This window comes from Canis lupus, chromosome 16 (assembly GCF_011100685.1).
Source record: "Canis lupus familiaris isolate Mischka breed German Shepherd chromosome 16, alternate assembly UU_Cfam_GSD_1.0, whole genome shotgun sequence".
In the NCBI taxonomy this organism is placed as follows: domain Eukaryota; kingdom Metazoa; phylum Chordata; class Mammalia; order Carnivora; family Canidae; genus Canis; species Canis lupus.
Window position 1 is genome coordinate 6,681,622 of NC_049237.1, and position 21,631 is coordinate 6,703,252.

A 21,631-nucleotide genomic window follows, 5' to 3' on the forward strand; every position below is an offset into this window, starting at 1 on the left:
ATTTCTGTGGCTGCATTCTACTCTTCATGGGTAATTCCTACAGTCACACAACAGTGAGAAAAGACATGGAATCAGAAATTGGACACAAGGAGTACCACACAGAAAGGTTTGTGGCTGGCACCTGGCAAACCCAGGAAGGACTTTCCCCTTACACCCAGGACTCACTTAGTCCCAGGAAACTAAGAACCACAGAGCAAAGAAGCCTACTTCCCATGGCTGTGTCAGTACAAGAACAAAGAGGAGGAGGAGTTAGCTAGGACTCACATTCTTTGGGGTAGGGTACACGGGATCCCAGAGATCTGAGGATTGTTCTCATAATAAAGTATGATCTACCCAGAGTATCAGTATTCTCACTGATACCTAATTTCTTTAGGGAGATAAGCATTTTCTGGGAATGTTTCTTTTTTAAACTTCTTTTTAAGTTAATTATTGAGTCACAAATTTATCACAAAATTTCCTAAAAACATAGACCTCATCTTGAAGCTTTGTCTGTTTTTGGTTGTTTTGTTGCACTTGTGTTTCCCAAACATGTAGAACACTTCCTACACGTGGTGAACAGTGAAGGGTGGGTTGGCCATAAAGTCAATGAAGAATAACTTCAGGCCTTTCTCATTTGCACAGGACTTTTCCAATATTTAAAAAAAAATTTTTTTTCTATTACCTTTTTCAAAAAACTCCCTAAAATTATATAAGGGTTAGGCTCCATAAAACCCTGGATCTGCTCTGCACATGTATTCAAAAAGTGTTTGTTGAATTAATGAAGAAAGTCCAGGCAAACTCTACGTTTGTAAACATAACCCTAGTCTGTTCAGTTACAAATAGGTTTGGGGCATTAAGGGAACAGAGAGCCACATGAGTCTGTCGGGAATTCAAAATAAATCAAAATGAACTGGGAAAAGGTTCATTCATATATGTTATTATAAGACCTTGAAAGGATGGATGGTAATACGAATGAAAGAAAAATGGTGATCTCTTCCAAAGAGAAGCGCCTTCGGATGGTCACTTCATTCCATCACTGTCAGAGAGCAGGGAGGGTGAAACAGGGAAGGAGAGAACCAGGATAAAGGAGCAATATTGAGGACATGCTGGGGCAACAGGAGAGGGTTCCACTGGGATCTTCTGAAAAGCCCATGAAATGCTTCCTTGAATGGTCCCCCTGAATGCAGACACTGGAGGTTTCGTGTCTTGGCACCTGTTCCACTGAGAGCACTAGCACCCCTGCAGCTCTGGCCACAGGGCTCCTCTGATGTCACAGATGGCCCTGGGACAGAAAGCCCAGGGATGTGGGCGTGCATATGAGGGGTGCTGTCAACATGAGGTGAACGGCGGTGGACTTGCATGAACATACTGGCCACAGCAGTGGAGGCTGAAATCAGAAGTGGGACAGAAGACACTTTCTAGAAACTCTGTCATGATGGACTCTCGTGAATGAAACTGTCCCGTCTTTTATCAGATCTTTTGTGTGATCACCAATCGCACCCAAGCCATACTGTTCTGGAAGCACCCACTTTCTTGCATATCAGACTTAATATCAAACAGAAAGTGCTGCCATAGGCCTCATTTTCACCTTCCCTTAAGAGGCAACTCTTTGCAATTAACTTCACGTAATAAATTAGCAGATGACTGTAATTACACTTCAGATGACTTTGTGTCTGGAATGTAGGCGAGTCGGGCAAAAGTAATCCGTGCCTGCCTTTGATCCCAGAATTGCACCCAGTAAATAATTGTGCTAGACCAGAGACTTATCAAAGGTAACAGGGGAACTAAGACTTCTTGAGCCTATACTTTGTGTCAGGCAGTTTGTTTTATTTTTCTTGTATAATATTTCTGTAAGACACATGTTATCGGCCTTAGTTTACAAGTGGGAAAACCAAGCCAGATATTTTCCAGGTCACTGGTCCAAGGCAGGTCAGAATATGAATAGATTGAAACCTTGGAAGTCCTCTTCAGTAGGTAGCAACCCTGTGCAAATGACTGTATCAGGGCCAGTGTTTCTGGAAGGCACTTTTGGGTCAGTATTCCAGTTGCGCAGATGTCTCCCTCTACCAAAATGCAGAAGCGTAGCAGTTAAGTCAGTGTGGCCTAGGTTTGAGTGCCAGTCCAATATCTGTGAGCTGGGCCCCCTTCAGCAAATGACCTACACTCTAGCCACTGGTATTTTCACCTGCAGTGTGGATAAATTGTCCTGTCTCATGTGGGTCTCAAGAAAATTAACTGAAATAATGCACTTAAGTACGTGCCACAGAGAAAAATGAGCAATAAATAAGTGAATTTTCTATAACTTCAAATAAAAGGAATAGGATTAAAACAGTGTGTGTTCGCCAATAAACTTGTACCTGCCACCTGTAAATGGCTATGCCACACATTTATTAGCTGTGGCTCTCTGCTGTTTTCTGCAGTGACTGGCCTGGGCAAGAAGTAACAATTGCAGCTTTTCTGATAGAAAGTGCTAGACATGTGAGTGAGCTGCAGCCTCCAAGGACCCTTCCTCCTCTAGAACTTCTTATGGTTTAGAAGCACTATTCCCTGTATTAACTCCCATTCTGCTTGAGATTCCTGGAGGGCCCCTGTTTCCTTGGCTGAATCCTCTGATAGACTAGAAACTCCCTAATCACTTAGCTCCTGTATTGGGGGCTACCTTGGCCCCATCCTAGTGGAACTATGATGGAACAAACACACATTCTCTGGCTTGAAGCTAGTCCTAGGAGTGGGCAGGCAGTAGCTATAGAAACCCAACTCCAGCGGGGTGCCTGGGTGGCTCAGGGGTTGAGCATTTGCCTTCTGCTCAAGGCATGATCCCACTCCAGGGATCCAAGTCCCATAGGGAGCCTGCTTCTCCCTCTGTCTGTCTCTGCCTCTCTCTGTGTCTCTCATGAACAAATAAATAAAATTAAAAAAAAAAAAAAAGAGAAGAAACCCCCACACCATGATGTGAGCCCTCCCCACCACAGCCAGTACTGAAATGGAAGACAGTGGTCTGCTACATCTTACTGCCCAAGGCCCAGATAACACCATGCAATTTTAAGGAAATATTGGTTTCGGAGGCATGGAGACTTGGATTCGACTCCTGCCTCTGAGACTTTAAATACGAAATCTTTGGAAAGTCCATGAACTACTACTGTTTCTTATCTGTAACATGGCATACTGAGAGCTTCCTCATCTGTAAAATGGACATGCTATGTCTATCTTGCATTACAGTTACACTTACACTGTAGCACAGCACAGGAGCTCTTGCCATCAGCTAGGGATTTCGAGAATATTCAGTGAATCTGGGGCTCACATGTTCAGGGGTGCTCTGGCTGAGCTCAGCAAGGCAGAGGGTTAGAAAAGAAACTAAATGCATCCCTGGAACTTGGCTAAGAACACCCCCCCCCCTTATATCCTCAGCTGGGACAGGAAAGTTTGAGTACAGAAAGCCAGTCACACCGCAGGGCTGTGCCAAGCTGCTGGCACAGAGATACAGGGCTGAGTCTCCCAGCTCCAGGGGGTTCATCTCCAGCTGGGAGCTGGCGTCACTGAACTGCTGTGCTGAGAATCGTGCGGAGACGTCTCCTTTGTCTCTCTGCTCCTGTCTATAATACTCAAAGAGGAACTGGGGGCCCTGTCCCGGGGCCTGCTTGTACCAGCGCACAGTGTTGTGTCCAGAGACGAGATGGCATTCCAGAAGAGCCTTCCCCCCGCTGCCTTTGATTAGGTGTCTGGGGGTCTGGATGACTCCAGCACCCACTGGACCTGTGGAAGAAGGAGACAGCAGCTCATAACCTGGTCTAGGGAGGAATTTGAGATTCCAGCAGCGTTTCAAGCGATGTCCCACCTGAGCTCAGGACTCACCTGTCCACAGGAGACAGAGGGCCACACAGCAGAGCAGCTGGGCACCCCAGGCAGACCCAGGCAGGACAGGGCCCGGCATCTTCCTACTCGGGGCTCTGGTCTCCTCTCTCATCTCTGTTTGGAGGGCTTGCCTGTGACGTCAGTGTTCTGACATCACTGTCCTTTTAGGCTCTTGCAGGCACCTTGCACTCCCTGAATAGGCTCAGCTGCTGCAGGCTGTCCTCCATTCTGTCCAGCTGTCTGCTGGGCAGGTACGGCTGGCCATGCCAGCTAGGCCAGGTAGGGTTGGGCCAGGTAGCGTTGGGCCAGGGTCCCCTACAGCTTCTCTATTTTCCTCTGCGTTCCTCTCTCTCTGCCCCTGGCTTGGGTTATTCAGGCTGCCCCACTGAAGCCTCCTCACACTGTTCCAAGAAAGGCCTTTGCAGCAAGAAACGAGTTCATGGCAAACACACCTGAGCATCAGTTAATATGAGGCTGTGATCGGCCCTTCATGGGCCAGCGCTGATTGATCAACAATCTCCTTGAAGCCAGGACCAAGGAAGGCAAGCCTGCTTCTCCTTCACCCTCCCTGTCGCCCAGATGCGCCGTCAGCGGCCGCTCGGTGGACCCAAAGCGCCCTCAGGTGGCCCAAGCAGGCCAAGTACTGTCTACCTTGGGCACCAGGATCCACCAGGGCAGCACAGCTCTGGGTGACCTGATGTCCACCTGTGCCAAGCTCACTCTGTGTATGAACTCAGGTTCATGAGGGAACCATGAAGCAAACATTTTTCCAATAAAAGAATACATATTCTGAATCCCATTGATTAGTGTTCTAGGAAAGGGGATACCAGCCAGTCATTAGATGCAGCTGCCACAGGGAAGGGATAGGACTTTGGGCAAAGTGCTCCTTCCACCCTGAGGGATTGAATGCTGACCGTTCACCTCCCTCTGTGTGCTCCTATTTCGACCTCAGCCCAGCATTTGCCTGGTCACATCTGTGCTTTGGGCACAGGACCCGTGGGGTGCGGGTTGAGGCAGTCACATTTATGTCCCCAAAGCTGTTTGAATTCACAGTTCAGAGCTACAAGGGATGAAACGGTGCCTCTGGTGAGTACTGATCTAAGCTGGGATCTTCTATTAATTCTGCGGCTGAAAAACAGAATTTCTTCTATCACTTCATTAATCTCCCTACTGCTTTTTGTCCCTGGCTCCTTATCTTGGTGCCTCTGGTATTTCCAAGTGACTTCTAAAATAAATAAATGCTCCAAACCTCCCTTTGAGAAGGAGTCAGACCATGTTACCCTTATCATCCTGGTGGAAGGTGTGCACACCTGTGCACACACAGTAGAGATGGAGGTGGGGTAGGAACCCACCCTTGGGGCCCCTAAAAGGCTGCATTGAGACTAGACTGCTCCTTTGCATTCCTGGCATAACTTTCAAAGCCTTATCAGCCACCCCCCTCCAATAAGGAAAAATACTCCAATCCTCCCAAACCAAGATAAAATGCCCCCGAGCTGTGATGCAGGACAACTGGCCTGCTGTTGGCCCCTGGGAATCTCCCTGAGTGCTGAGTGATCCATCAGGGTGTCCCACCAAACATCCACTGTGGCCTTCATCGGTACCTCCAGCTTTCTTTCTCTCTTCCTCATCAAACGTCACAAGGAAAAGGATAGTGAAGACGTTGACTTCACCTTCAATATAAATGTTCCCATTTTCCAACCACTTAAAAGGCAAACAGATCAGAATGAGCCTGGATTTTAATTAACATTGTTCTCCTCTACATCTTACATGCTTGAAGGGACCATTTCCTTGCCTTTCCCCCTTCCCTCATTTTAACAATCGCTTCTCACAGATTCCCCTTCCTCAGTTTATTCACATCTGTGTCTCTGCTGCCTCTTGTGACAAAATGATTTTCTCAAAGGTCAGCTCTCTGGGGCCAGGCCACCAACCAACTGCCTTCTAGGGCATCTCTATGGCCAGTGTCATACCTTTACCTCCAGTGGTTACAGGACACACATAGACCCTCCTAGCTCTGGCGTCTGGTCTGACAACCTCTTCCTCCCAGTGACCTTCTGCTTCCTGCACCTTCCGCACAGACATGAACAAACTGGCATTTATAGTCTGGCTCCACCATATATTAGTTCTAGTCCATGCGCAAGGCCATCAACCCTTCCGAAACTGAGCCTCCTCACCTGTACAGTGGTACATTGTATACTTCACAATGTGCTATGAGGAGTAACTGAGAGATTGCATAGTCCTAAGTGGGTGTAGGGAGTGCCCACCCCTTCCTCCTTCCCCATCTAGTCATGAAAGGGGGCATGGCTGGAGCTCCCAGACCTCCAAGACTGAGTGATGGAAGCGCCCTACTCATCCCCCAAGGAGCTGGAGTCTGAAGATGTAGGAACACAAAGAGGCTGTCCAGTCATTTTGGGGAAGACAAGTCAGGAAAGGAATAACATAGTGATGATAGAGTATCAACGCACCTGTCACCACATTGTGCAATATGAAGCATCAAATAGGAGCAAGTGAGGTCTGCATCTACCAACCTGGACAAATAAAATGCAAAGCAGATTAAGTGGGAGAAGTATGTGTGCGGCAGTTAATGTGCACAGGCCATCCCAGTTTTTGCAGGTGTATTTGGGTGGACAGGTGTGCATGAGTCCGGGGAAGAGGGCTGGTAGAAAATACACAAGAATGTTAATATTGATAACCTACCTGAGACAGGGACGGACAGAAGTGTGTTTGGAAAGGGGAGAGGATTATTAATGTTTAACATGTTTTTATTTATTTATTTATTTGAGAGAGAGATTTTATTTATTTATTTGAGAGAGAGAGAGAGAGCACAGAGGGAGAGGGAGAATCAGACTGCCCGCTGAGCAGGGAGCCAACTCGGGGCTCGATCCCAAGACCCTGGGATCATGACCTGAGCCCAAAGCAGACAGTCAACCCATTAAGCCACCCAATCCTTAACATCTTCTTTCATACATTATTGATTTTTTTTTTTTTTACTACAAAACATAGCTTAACCACATGACAGCTTTAGGTTCAGACTCTTGATTAAATTGCAGGATGTGTGGCATCTTAAATGGGCAATGTCCAGAGAGGTGCGAGTCAAGGAACAATTATAAATGCCCCCCCTTTTCTTTAGTATGCCAAGAGGAAACGGTCACATAAAAGAGCACAAGCTCCCGGTGCACCTGACGGACGTCTCCCTGGTGAGGCGGGTGAGCAGTGACGTCTGCACCTTTGATGTTGCTTTTAGCTGGTGCTGAGAATTAACAGGGCTTCTGTCCCTGACACTTTGGGGCAAGGGGAGTTCCTGCCTGACTCCTCAGTACAGAATGCGCTTTGAAAAGGAAGGAACACCTCTAGTGCCTGTATTTCCAAACTCAGCAAAAATATGTTAATTTTCACAGGCTGGAGATGCCTTTTGTTTCTCATTCAAGCAGCCGCATGATTACAAGGCAGCCCCACTGATTGTGAGGTTACCCCAAAGTTCGTCAACAGGTCACAGCCTGTTCTCCAATAAGTTCTTGGCCTATGAGTGGGAAGCGCCGCTGTCCCTAGGGAAGAGGTTCTGACTTCTAGTCTTTGTAAGGTTTGACTCTTTGAAATAAGTAGTCTATTTCTGGTCTTCACTGCCTCAGGAGATGAAACTGCATTAGACTTTAAAGCATTGATGTGAATCATTCAGGCGAAACTTGGGTTTCGATCTGTCCTTGGGCCATTCTAGGCATACGTTTGTTTGATTATTTCCATCCTGAAGGACTCTCACAATCCTTCAAGGACTAAGACATGGCCTCTTTCTGTAAATGGAGCCCCTGATGTGGCCTCACCAGGTACCTGGGTGGTCTTCCTTCTGCTGTTGGCAGATGGGGATGAAAGACATCAACACCCCCCACAGGACTGGGCTTTACAGTCTGGAGACTTTCTGAGAGGCTTTCCAGTAAAGAGTCACACGGGGTTGTGCATGATGACAGCTGAATACTGTGAGCTTTGAGCACTTGGGATAAGGGGGTTGACCCAGTAACCCTGCAAGCAGTGCTTCCCTGACAGAGTGCTGGTGAAGGGGAGATCTATGTTTTGTTGGGGAGGAGGAGGACACTCGTGGGGAATGAGAGGAGTGGAGGCCAGTGTGGCTGAGGCAGAAATGAGGGCACAGAAGCACAGAAGGACAGCCAGGAGCAGACAGGACAGGACAAAGGCTCATGGCTGAGACAAAGGTGGCCTGGGGTAGAGGGACTCATCCAAGCCTAGTGGGACTGGGAATCTAGACCTGTGGTGTCAGATCGGAGTGTCTCCTTTCAAACGGTCCTCCCTTTCTGAAGCAGCCGGGTGAGCGGAATTGCTCTGCAAATCCAGAGCTGTGATAGCTCCCATGGCAGAGCCATGGGAGGGGCCTGAAGAGAAGGTCGGACCCCCATGCTGGGAAGTCCAGGAGAGGCCACTCTGGGGCAATGTCCTCCCTGCCTGGGGACAAGCCCACCTGTGTCTACTGTGGGTCTCTCTGTGCATCTACTGTGGGCCTCTCTGTGCAGGGGAGGTGACTATGGGGTACCGGCTGGAGTCAGAGGACACAGAGGTCAGGGACACAGTGTCAGACCAGAGGACAACATCTTTGGCTGTGACAGAAAGTCACAGGCCCATCAGGGATTTCTCCTTTGTGTGTGAGGTACTACATCAGCTTAGCCGGGTTTGGGGTCCTATCGACACCTATACATATGGCCATGGACAGCGGTCATGAGCATTTCAGTGTCCCCTTCTGTCCTGTTCTTATTATCTTGGGATCTGGAGAGTTCCAGCATCCATGGCATCTGTGATCAAGAGAAGCCAAAGCTGGAGATAGGATCCAAGAGGGAATCCATCAAGGTTGACATGAAGTAAAGGCTTAGGATAGGGCTTGGTGTGCCCAGAAAAGGGCTTTGGAGGGTTCCCCTGCCTCAGGAGACAAAGGATGGCAGAGCAGAGGAGCCTGGTGGCCATGCAGAGTCAGGACAGAACAGGACATAGAGGGAGTGCTTCTCCAGCTTGGGCGTTGGGGAAGTAGGTCTTACCCTTGACTACCCTCCAAATCCAGTCATAGACCTTCACTCATATGGTGTCTGCTCCTGGCTGTCTTTTTTCTGTGAGGCAATAGCCCTACAAGGCCCTATAATGTTTGCCCTCCCCCTCTCTCTCCACCATCACCCTGCACAGTCTCCCCCGGCTCTCTCTGCCCCAGCCACACTCACGCACGTTCACTCATTTCCTTGTGCCTGCAGTGTTCTTTTCCTTGCTTGGAATCTTTTTTTATTCTGTTCCAAACATATGTCCCTTCTTCTTATTCCTAGATCTCTACTCCATTCCTCCCATGGAAAGATATTCCAGGTACATTTATTCTTTCTCATGCAAAGGAAAATTTTAATTTTACTGGGATAAATTCAGGAAAATATTTTTAGGCATTCATCGAAGGGAGAGTTTTTTAGTTGAGACACAAAGTTGCATTACATTAAACCCTCATATGGCAAAGCACACCGTAAAAATGAAAACGTAAGTCACAGACTAGGAAAAGACATGAGGAATGTGTACAGATGACGATCAATCAGTGTGGAATTATATGTTCCTCACAGTTGCCATGGATGGTGCACGAACTTTCCACTGCCACCCAGCTGGACCGCAGGAGGGCCTGTGGTGCCCGGGGTCTCCAGCTACTGACCCCGACACCCAGGCTACTGGTGGGTGAAGGGCACATGGGGGAAGCCCAGACTTGAGAAACACAGACAAATTTGCTTCCCAGGTCTGCTTCTTCTAGACCACGAGACACGGGGGAAATGACTTGGTGTCTCTACACTCTTTCAATCAACAAAGAGGGTATAGGACTATTTGACCCGGCTGACTGTTGCAAAGCGTTAAAACATGCAATATATACAAAGAATCTAGCACACATGGAGGGCCAGTTGCCACTCCTGGTGTCACCCAGGACTTGACAGGCACAGGGTGATGCAGGCACAGACCTGGGAACACCCAGTGTGGGGACAGATGTGGAAACACCCACATCTGTGTGCCTGTGAGCCTGGCTTTTGCTAGCGGGTGGTGCTCTGAGCTCAGCTGGACAGGACATGTCTTTGAGACAGCTGAAAACCTCCCCTTGCAGGAGAGAAACCTCCATGGAAGCCTGCCCACTCTCTCACCGTTAGAGCAAAGCAGGGAGGCTTGTGCACAGAACGCTGGTGGCCCTGCAGGGCTGTGCCAAGCTGCTGGCACAGAGATAGGCAGCCGAGTCCGACGGCTCCAAGGAGATCACATGCAGCTCAGAGTCATAGTCACTGAACTGCTGCCCTGAGAATCGATCCGAGATGTTTCCTTTTGTTCTTTGTGTATGTTCATAAGAGGGCCTGACCCAGGGCCTGTTGATACCAAGATACACTGAGGTGCCCAGAGACCGGGGAACATCTGTGTTACTCGTTGTCCTCTTGCTTTGATCAGGTGTTGTGGAGTTTGGGTGACTCCAGCCTCCACTGGGCCTGGGGAATTCAGACATAAAATGAGTGTGGGAGAGAGCCTGAAGGCTGACCCAGAAGGTAAAGTGGAGGAGTCAGGAGTCAGCAAGCTCAGAAGATCCATGTTGTCCTTGCCCACAGGACTCACCTGCTCCCAGGAGACAAAGCAACAGCCAGCAGAGGAGCCCGGAGCCCCTGGCACAGCAGGGGTGGGCAGCACCATGCCTCTTGCACTCAGGGTTCTAGGTTCTAGTCCTCTTGGGTAAGAGCTGAGCTCTCAGGTTCCCCTTTCCAGGCTGGAAGATTATTCTGCTGCGGCGCTGCCCTGTTGGCATCACCACGCAGACAGCACCGCCCTGCACACCAGACTCCCCTCCCGGTCTGCAGTCAGGAGGGCTGGCTTGGGGTGAGGTCCAGGCCCACGCAGCTGCACTGATGTTTCCCTGAGGTCAGCCACCTCTGCTTCACCCGCGCCCACCTCAACCAGGCTGCTCGCTTACCTCCCCTGCTTGGGCTGGAGCTCGCCCACCAGTGCATCCCTGTTTCCCCTCTGCTTGCGTGTCCTCCAGTCCCCTCTCAGATGTTCGGTTCACACCAAACTTTGTCTTTACGTTTTCCTTTTCCCAGCAGCATTCCCCAGCCCCCGTCCTGAGTGGCTGGTGCTGTAGAGTCACCAAGATTCAATCCACCTGATGGGATCCAAAGGGGCCTGGGTTGCCTATAAATTACTACAGGTGCAGATTCCCCAGAAACTGTTCCAGGACTTTATTGGCCTACAGCACAGGCTTGGCCAGCTCAGGGTTTCCTGTCCTCAAGCCCAGCCCGGATAAAATATTCTGGATAGTTTATGTCTACCCCTCCAGACCCACCCTGTCCTGAGAGGCTGACCTCCCTGGGTGATATTAACTGGGGTCCTTTTTCCTCTATCTTGCAGTTGAGTGTAGCTCATAGGAGAAATCACGGGAGAGAAGAGGCAAGGTTAGCAACTCTTCTGGTTTGCAAGATCTATTCCCTCGGTTCCCTTCTCGGGGCTACATTTCATAGTCCCTACTTTTCCCTGCCAAAGGCCACAGGACCAACAGGCAGCAGTGTCCCATAGCTACAGCACCCAAGTGCCCAGGGACCCACACTTCTCATCCACTCAGGCCAGTTGTCTTAGGGAATAAGAGCCACTCACTTACGCCAGCCCTAGGATGCTTCTTCCTTTCCTGGCTTCCTGGCTTCCCTTACCCTGCACACCTGTGTGCTATAGACATAGCAAGGGAAAATGAGGCACAGGGACTGTATTTTGACTTAAAAAAAGGAACAAAAGCCCAAACATTCTGCAATTAGTGGTAACAGAAGTTCGAACATTCTGCAATTAGCAGTAACAAAAGCCCTAACAGTCTGCAATTAGCATTGCTGAGATAGTCAGCAGAAGTGTTGAGAAATATGAACGTGAAAATAAACAGTGTGACTTGGGGACAGAGAATGCAAAGAAGATACAGGAAGAATGACGATACTCCTCACCTCCTGTCACCTAGTGAAGTTCAAGGCAGGGCAGTTTTTCACCTGCATGCTGGACCACACAATGCTCCCTGGGGATCCTTCCTTGGGACCCTCACTCCGACTTCCCCAGTGGCTGTGTCCCTCACTGCCCGGGTAGCCACAATCTCCTTTGATTTCAGCGGCAAGAAGGGAAGCAGGCAAATGTTAAGGTGAGTGAGCAAAGTTTTAAATATTAGAAAGAATGTAAATATTTGAAAGCTAGCAGGAGCACTGACATCTCAAGGCAGGGATATAAAGGCAGGTGAGGTTAGCAACCACGGATTTACCATGATACCAGTTGGTGCAGGTGTATGGCTCATTCGGATGGCGCTCAGCTGTTACTGTGAACAAGAGACGTCCATGCACTCCGTCTGGCTTGGTTTCTGTGATGTAAGGGCAACCTACGAAGATCGTGGTGGAAGAGTGAGGAAGGTTTGTAAAGTTGTGTCAAAAGGATGTAACATCATTGACTCTACCCTAGCATGAGGTAATGACAGTTTGGAAGGACTCTGGGGAATAGGAAGAAAGGATCCTTACCAATGGATAAGGTCAAGGAACGGGTGTAGTAGGATAAGAAGCTACTATCCACTACTATCCTAGTTTTTCATCCTGCAGATGAAAAACTGCCCTGCCCCTACTATCTGGGGAGATAGTAGGATGATTAATTTGTGATTTTGGAGGTGGAGCATTTTCAGCTAATGCCAAAGAGCAAGGAATGGGGCAGCCACAGGAGAGCAGAGCAAGAAATAGAAAGGAAAGACTCGTCTTGGGGGTAGGCAAACATGCTTTAGACAGGACGCAAAAGGCACAAGATGTAAAAGAATAAAGTGATAAATGAGACTTTGCAAACACGTGCAACTCTAGCTCATCCAAAGGCCACATAAGGAAAGCGCAAGGGCAAGCCACCAAGGGAGGACAGACTCTGCATATTTAATGGTCCAAACACTCCTCCCTAGGCATAAAAATGTGTCCTACAAATCAATGTCATAAAGACAACCCATTTTTTTTTTTAATGAACAGATTTAAAAGCAGGGCTTTTGCAAGAGAAAACAGGAAGATAGAAATGGCCAACAACAAACGTCGCCATCACACAATAGTGAAATGCAAAGGAGAGCCCATTGCAGTCTCCACAGAATGGCTAACAATAAAAAGACGGAGGTCACCAAATGTTGGTGAGAATGGGGAGCCAGGGGGACCCCGTCTCTCAGTATTGTAAATTGGCCACTTTGGAAAACTGTTCAACTGTTTCTAATGAAGTCAAACATGCATCTACCCTACGAATCAGCAATTTCACTTTTCTGCCTACATCTGAGGGAAATAAATGTCTTTACTCATGATTACTTGTACAAGAATGTCCTGAGATTACTTGTACAAGAATGTTCCGAGCAGCTTTATCCGTAGTGGTTGAAAACTGGTACAACCCCAATATCCACCCGTGAGAGAATGGATAAATAAATCCCGATATATTTATGCAGTGGAATATCACGCAGTCATCAGAAAGAATAAGCTACTGATAAACACAACAACTTGAGTACATTTCAAAAATATTCATTTTTGAGAGAAAGAAGTCAATTGAAAAAGAGCATTTACTATATGGTTCCATTTATATGAATGTCGAGCTCAGAACTGTCAAAAAGATGAGTTTTTGGAAACAGTAGGGGTAGTGCACTTGAGGACGCAGACAGTAGCAAGGATGAAGACAGGAGAGAGCTCGGTTAGGTCTGTGAAAATTGAATACAAAAGGAGACCAGCTTTGAAAATCCAGACAAAACCCATCCGGTCAGACAAACGAAGCTTAATTTAGCTTATTTTGCAAGACCATCACAACCTCAGCCATTTATTGTTTATTCCTCTGGAAATCATAAGCAAAAATTTCCCTGGAGTGATCTGAGGTAACCCCAGACCAACTAACTCCCTATTATTTAAGAAAATTCCAACATTCTCAGTTTTCTATAACTCAGGCATTTATGGGAAATCAGTCTCTCAGTCTTCACATATTGTTTCTCTGAGGGCACTTGCATGAGATTTTCCATTTTATATCCTCCTGGTTCCATTTTAGATTGAAATCCTTTCACAACATGTTCAAGTATAGACCAAACTATGGTGATAAAAATCAAAAAAAGTGGTTAGCTCTGGGAAAGAAATTGATTGGAAATGCGCACAAGGAAAGCTTCTTAGGTGATGGAAATGTTATTAATCTTGATTTTGGTCATGGCTGCACCAGTGTAGACATCTGTGAAAGTTTACCAAGCTGTACGCGTATCATGCATTTGAGTTATTTTACTATTAATTGTACTTTAATAAGGTGCTACTGAAGCATATACGAGTGAATTCCCTAAAGATGAAAAGCATATACAATTTTATGTTTGCATTCCACACAGTCCAATCTGGAAATGAATCACAAACAAATAAGAGAAGACAAGGACACTCACAGAGGTGAGATGCTGAGGATGTGAGGTGTTCCCTAAGACTGAAACATAAGCATCCAGGTTTGGCACCCAAATAAACTGAACTAACAAGTTTACTAAAAAACAGCTGAGGATTAATGGCTGAGTTTTGGAGGTCAAATGATTTTTTAAAAAATCCTCCAATGCTTTCGACGTCATTACATGAATCCTGAACTCCTGTAAACTCCATGGTTTGGCAAAATAGTCATTTATCAGTTTTACCATTCAGCATCTCATTAGGCTTTCAGCAGATTGGCCAATCCATGAATTGATTTTTTTTTTTTTTTTTTTGCCAGGCGAGCAGCCTGCGCCCCTCTCTGTGAGCAGGCCCTGGATGAGCCAGAAGCACCCTTGCAGGCTCATGTGTGTACAAGGGCAGCACATGATCTCATAGGCTGTGTGGCTCATGCATGGGGTTCGCACATCCTGTAAAACCCAACTATGGACGCCCAGTCTTGGAGCGAATGGATCCCAAGCTGGGCAATGTTGCTTTTGGGTTCGGACTTCTATTTATAAGGAGCCAAGGAAGGAAATGGGCTGTGGGGTGATTAAAATTATTGTCTAATATCATTTTGTAATTTTTTATAAGAAAAAAGCTGAGGAGCTCACAGATTTCAATCCAAGCCAAAGGGATGGTAAGAAATTGGTCCTTGCCTTAATCTACCCTCCCTATCCTCAGAAGATTCAAAACATGGCCCTACAACCATAGGTAAAGACTTCGTTTGTAGTATTTTTGGCTATAATGCTGCTATTTGATGCATCTACTAACATTTCCCTTAACCGGCTTGTTTACTCGTGTGCTTTATAACTTGTTATTAAAAGGTTTTCCTTCAGAGAATTTTTTGCAGGGTGTGCAGTGGTTTTGACCCCAAGGCAACTTTATGTAATAGTTTTAGATCTGAAGAATCCCAGACCATTCAGGGAGTTAAAAGCTGCTTAGCTGCTTTTCTGCTTTGTTCCTCTCCATTGAAAAGAAAGTGAAATACAGGGTGCCTGGGTGGCTCAGTCAGTTAAACGTCTACCTTCATCTCAGGGTCCTGGGATTGAGCCTGCAGAGCGGGGAGCCTGCTGCTCCGCCTGCTTGTGCTCTCTGTCAAATAAATTAATAAAATCTTTAAAAATAAAGATAAAAAAAGAGAAATAGAAATTTCATGTTAGATGCTACTTGTTCCTCTGCTTTACTCAATTACCAGAATATCCCAGAGTGAGTGCAGTAACATTAGGTGCTATTTGCGTGTACTTTCACACCCCTTTGCACAATGATAGCACACGGTTCACACTGAGGATCACCCTGTACGAGGCCCTTCAACCTGAGAACCCATTGCCAGCAAATCAGGTGGAAGCCTCAGTAAGAACAGGTTCTTCCCCCTCCTGAGCAGGGGCTTAAGAATGAAGATCTTTCATGCTTGTGGCTGAGCTTTCGGTGCAGAGCGCAGCTGGCTGAGCAGAGCTGTGGGTAAACTGCTGGCGCAGAGGTACAGCGAGGTCTGGTTGGTGCAGGCTGACTCTAGGGTCAGGGGAAATCCTCCTTCACATTTCGGGAGACGTTGTACCCTTCTGCGACATCCCCTTTGGCAGTGCTCCTGACATCACTTGAATGATGGATAAGCCTCAGCCCCTGTCCTGAGTCCTGTCGATACCAGAACATTGCAAAATGGTTCATATCCTGAGAACATTCCAGGATCATCTTGGTTCCTCTTGGTATAATACGGTGTCTTGGCATCTGGGTGATCACAGCATCGATGGGGCCTGTTGGAGAGGCAGACAGAGGGTAAAGGCAAGACTTAAGGAGTAACCTGAATCTGCAAAAGAACGGAAAAGGCTTGGAGCTGTGACTTTGCAAAACCTTGGCACAGGTGTCCAGCTGAGTCCAGCACTCGCCTGCTCCCAGGAGACAAAGAGTCACACAGAAGAGGTTAAGGCTCATGGCAGAGGCAGGCGAGAAGGGGCCTGTCCCAGCTAAATGCTTTCATCCACAGGACCGAGAGAGGGAGTTTGGAAGCCCTTCTCCGAGGGATTGGTGAGTCTCCCTGGAAGGTCGCCGCCTCCTGCCCCTGCAGACTCCCTGGCCCAGGGTCCCTTCCCACTCTGCTCAGGCAGGGTCAGCTACTCCTCTCTCAGACATTGCTTAGCGAGGCCTTCAGGGGAGATGGGGTGTGGCTGCAGTGCACTGAGTTCAGGGTGCACCCCACCCTTTTAGTTTCCCATATTCCTCTGAGACAGTTGCTCCTCTGTCTGCACCTGCCCCTGGCATCAAGGCTGCCTTGCCCCAATCCTTCAACTGTGGAGCTCATTGCTGTTTAGAGGGACCTCCCACCTCTTCCATAGCTGTAGGTAGCCTAACAATAGCTGAAAACCTCTTCCACATCTGCCAGATACTGGATCCCCGCCTGTTTTTCTTAACCCTTTCCCTCCCTTGGTTGCTCTCCCCGACTTCCCTCAGAGCCCCTTTGAATGTCAGTGGCATCACAGTGCCATCTCGTGGCCAATGACTGCAGTTTCACAACTGTTTCGTCTGCAGTGGCCCCAGGGATGCTGAGAAGTGTCTGCAGACCCAGTAGGGAGAATATTCCAGAAGCAGCATCCTACAAATTTTATGCTCAACCTCCTGAAATCCGAATCCCAACACCAACACCCAACCCTAAATCAATTCCTTTGAGTTCCCATGCTTACTCCCCCACTCTCCTCCTACCACATATCTGGCAGTTAAATCTAATTGGAATCTTCTCCCTTAAATCTATCTCCTGAAAGAGAGAGGGACAGAATGGGAGGAATGGAGGAAAATAGTATTTAGTCTAAAAATCGGGAAAAAAATTACAGGAGACTGAAGTGTAAGGAGGTTCTTTTATCTCTGTTACTGGAGGTAAACAAAAATGCCCCCTTTTGCCACCAATGGGTAATCAATAGTACCTCCAAAATACAGATCCACAGAAGACGACGAGTACAATAAGATTACCTTCAGGATGTGGTCGGGCCCAGGATGTCTCAATAAAAAGTAAAATTGGAATACCAGAAAAATACAGGACATCTTATAAGACAATAAGCAATCATGGAAGATGCAATATCTAATAGGAAAAACAAGGATGGATGGAATTAAGACGAGCAAGGGACAGTCTACATTAAATGGAGTTTGTACAATGTGCATCTGCTCATTTAGGCAGCAGGGAGGGAAGGTAGCATTATCAGGAAGCTGGATTTGCCGGGGTCATGTGGAGAAAAGAGGCAAAATTGGAAACAAGGTCTAGGAAAGAAGTCCCCAGAATGGCATTCCAAAGATAAGGAACTCCCAACTGTAACCGAGACTTTCTCACTTTCTCAGGAACAGGGAAGCAGAGCAAGCAGTGCTGTGCTGATGCCACAATCAAAGTAAGACCAGGGGTACCTGGATGGCTCAGTTGGCTAAGTGTCCAATTTTTTATTTTGGCTCAGGTCATGATCTCAGGGTTGTGAGACTGAGCACCACATCGGGCTCTTCACTAGGAGTACAGCCTGCTTAAGATTCTCTTTCCCCCTCTCCCTCTTTAAAAAAATAATAAAATAATAAATAAATTAGAAAAAAAATAAGACCAGGAAAACTCCCTTCCACAGACACTCATTCTCTGGGAAAAAGAGATTTGGTGCCCTGAGCCCACCACAATTTCCGAGAACTAGAGTTGGGATGACTATAACCCCCTTACCAGCGAGGCAAGGCTCAGAGCATCTCCATCATTGCTGAGTCCGTGACTTCTGTCCCAGTCTTGGACCCCTGGACTGCCTCTTAGGACACCCAGAAACCCGTGATCCAAGATCCCGTGAGCTCTGAGCACGGCTTTAGGGTTCATAGATCCAAACCACAGCTTCACCCACAGGCGAGTGGAAGATGGTATTACTGCATTATTATTTATATTTATGACAAGTAACATATAACAATATATAATGTAGCAAATAAAACAAAGAAAAAGGAATAGGGGCATTATTATGAAGAAAATATCCTGTCTTCTCGAATCAATTCAAGGAAATGATTTCAACTCAAGAGTCTAGCGCATCAAAGAAAAAAAAACACACCGTTTCTAGAAATCGGATTCACTCTGGGCATCAGGCTGAAGCTGGGGAAGCCGTTCAAGTGTGCTGCAGGCTCATTACCAGGACCACGGTGCTGGGAAAATGGCAACAAATAGTGACAATGAGCCACCCAAAAGGGGCAGAGGAAATGAGGTCTTATCTTTGGTAGGGAGCTCGTCCCCTCACCACCACCAATGTAGTAAAGGCCTGAACTTCAAATAGCAAGACAGGCTTGCTGCTACGTGGCCGAAAGGACAGAAGAGGCTCTAGAGGGAAAAATATTCCTGAACTGGCTCTGGGACTCCTGGAACCCAAGGAGCCAGAAGGGTTTCATCCACCGACATTTATTTTATTTTATTTTTTTTCCGACATTTATTTTCATTGAGCGAGTTTATCTTGTGTCTCTTTCTACCCACAGGACAGCTGATGTCCCACTTCTTTCCACTGGGGACTAGAGAGCCTGTTTAGGGGCACCAGCCACAGCAAGGAGAGGGGAGTCTGAGGTTTGTAAAGAGGAAGGAGGTGACTGTGCCCCACTGTGGTGAGACTGCTGGCACAGAGGTACACAGCCGAGTCCCTCTGCTCTGCACGCTGGATCTGCAGAGTGGATCTGGTCCCCTTGGGCCTCTTGGCAGAGAACCGAGTCTTGTCCAGCCCTGACTCGTCCATTGCCTCTTCGTTTTGGAAGTAAACCAGAAACTCCGGGCCCTGCCCCATGGTCTGTCGGTACCAGTAAAGGACAACATGCCCAGAAATGGGATCACAGGTGAAAGATACATTCTGGCCCCTCTTCGTGACCCTGTGCCTGGGGGATTGGGAGACTCCGGGTTCTGCGTGACCTGTGGGGACAGAAGCTGAACACAGTGAGGAGGAAACAGATTGTACTCATTGCACAGAACCACGGCTCACAGTCACAGGCCCACATTCCCTGAGACTGCTTGGCATTCTGAGGACTCACCTGCCCCCAAGAGACAGAGGGTCACACAGCAGAGGAGCCTGGGGCCCATGGTGGAGCCAGGGCTGGCCTGGGAGGTTTGCCGGGTTGAGGTTCTCGTGAGCATGAGCAGAGGAAGAGGGAGGTCCCTCATCCCTACAAGGTGGTTCTCATAGTGACGTCACCACCTCTATCAATCCCCATGACTTCAAGGAACACAATTTACATTATAACATATTTGGATGACTAACTTAAATATTTATAAGCTCCTTTCTTAAGAGATTCAATGCCTAGGTTGTCCCTTTCAGCTCCAGTGCCGTCTGGATGCAGTGGTCTCACACAGCGTGTGAAGTTTATCTTCTCCTTCACCCATCCTCACCTCGGTCTGCTGGGTGTTGTCACCGAGATGTGTCCACAGCACCTGTAATTCAAGGGACCAAAGGGGGAATTCATTGTTTCATCTGCAAGTCAGGATCTCAATTATTTTTTCACCATCCCCTCCATTCTCCCAGTGACACACACCCAACATTATCCATTTCTTAGGCAAGAGTAGGCCCTGGGGTGGGTGGTGGTGGTGGTGGTGGCTCAATTTCGCCCTAGAAGTCTCTTGAGTGCACTGCCATATTGAGGGATGCAGGGATGAAGCGATGCCCTGAGAAACTATTTGAGTTGGCAGCTCCTCTTCCTTCTGTAGTTGGCAAGGACCTGTGTCCCCTCAATATTATGTCCCCACAGCCCAGAGCAAGGCCTCAGGCCAGAATAAGTCACCAGGCATTAAAAATTAGATTCCTGGGACACCTGGGTGCCTCAGTGGTTGAGCGTCTGCCTTCGGCTCAGGCCGTGATCCCGGAGTTCTGGGATCAAGTCCTACATCAGGCTCCCTGTGAGGACCCTGCTGCTCCCTCTGCCTATGTTTCTGCTTTCTCCCTGTGTCTCTCATGAATAAATAAATAAAATCTTTAAAAAATAAAAAAATAATAAAAATTAGATTCTTTTTAGCTGATTTATGGAAGTCTACTCAACCTTATTGACCTGCAAAACAGTGATGTGTAGCGTGGAATAATAAACTTAACTGTCCTTGAAACCTAAGAAGTTGTGTTATAGTTCATTTATTTCTCCCTTTGACTGCGAGCAGAGCTTCTAATTGTTCTATAGCCATCAATGTCTGGCCACTTTTATCAGTAGGTCAACTGGAGTTGCATGGATCCTTTCCATCAGAGAGAGAACAGGAGCAGAGAGGACTGGGTGAGTGGGAGCAAGGTGCTGGGGTCAAAGAGGATCCTGTGGCTCGGTGGCTCTGCTTCTTGCTCAAAAAATCAGCAGAGTGCCCTCCTAACGGGGTGTAGGGGGGGGAAGGCATTCATAGGTATGCAGTAAGTACCTGCTTCACAACTTCACCACTCTCACCCAAGTGCTATAATTGCTCATCTCATTCTTGTGACTGAATGTCAGGGGTCTGGGTGACTGTCCAAGGAGCCTGCAGGTGAAGGAGACATTCCTAAATCTACCTGGGAAATGATAGTCAAAGCAAAGCGGACTCAGGGATAAAATATCTTTCCATGTTCCTGGAATTGTTTCTGAGATAAAAAGAATAAGTGTGTACAAAATTACGGAAGCCACAGTAGGATTGGGCCAGCACTGGCCATCCCCACCTCCTTGACTTGGGGCCTGGTCCTAGGACACTGAGCTCTGCTCAAGGTTGTTATAGCTCATAAAATGTGTTGGAGAGCTTCCTTTCTCGATTCTCTAGAATAGTTCATATAACATTGAAATTGTCGATTATTTGACCAGTTGGTAAAATTCAACTGTGAAACTACCTGTGCCTGATGTTTCAGGAGGTGGGTAGACGTTAGCTATTGATGAGATTACACTAATATTTCATACATCCTCATTTCTTTCTAATCTTTTATTTATTTATTTATTTATTTATTTATTTATTTATCTTTCTAATTTAATGGCAATTTTCACAGTATTCTTCTACAGTTTGGGCTTTGTTCTATTTTTAGCTATTCTTTCTTTTTGATGTTTAATGTTATTTTCACCACCCATCTTTCCTCGTCAGTCCTGCCTAAAGTATTTATTTTATTAGTTTCCAAAATAGTGTCTGTCATTGTTGGATCTTATGAAGATATTTTGCTTTTGGTTTCACCCATTTTTCTTCTTTATCTTTATGATTTTACTTCCTTTACTTTTAGAGGAAGAGTATTCTATACTCATCCTATGTCCTCAGCCTGACATTTAGATTATTACTTTTTGAACTTGTAAGTCCTTTGCATCTATAAATTTCCCTCTAAGTATAGCCTTTGTATTCTCCATGTCTCTTGTTTCTAAACATTTTAAAATTCCTATTTAGATTTCTGGTAAAATCTCAGCATTTATTTAGAATTATATTT

At 47.0% G+C, this 21,631-nt stretch overlaps 2 gene segments (V, D, J or C); both read right to left on the bottom strand.

Moving 5' to 3' along the window:
- Positions 1 to 1,851: 1,851 nt before the first annotated feature.
- LOC609004 lies at positions 1,852 to 4,378 on the bottom strand. The segment is given in 2 exon segments: positions 1,852 to 3,732; positions 3,832 to 4,378. Coding segments are annotated over 2 exon segments (603 nt in total).
- A 14,315-nt stretch (positions 4,379 to 18,693) lies between these two features.
- On the bottom strand, positions 18,694 to 19,374 carry LOC119869603. The segment is given in 2 exon segments: positions 18,694 to 19,143; positions 19,263 to 19,374. Coding segments are annotated over 2 exon segments (534 nt in total).
- Between the last annotated feature and the right edge of the window lie 2,257 nt (positions 19,375 to 21,631).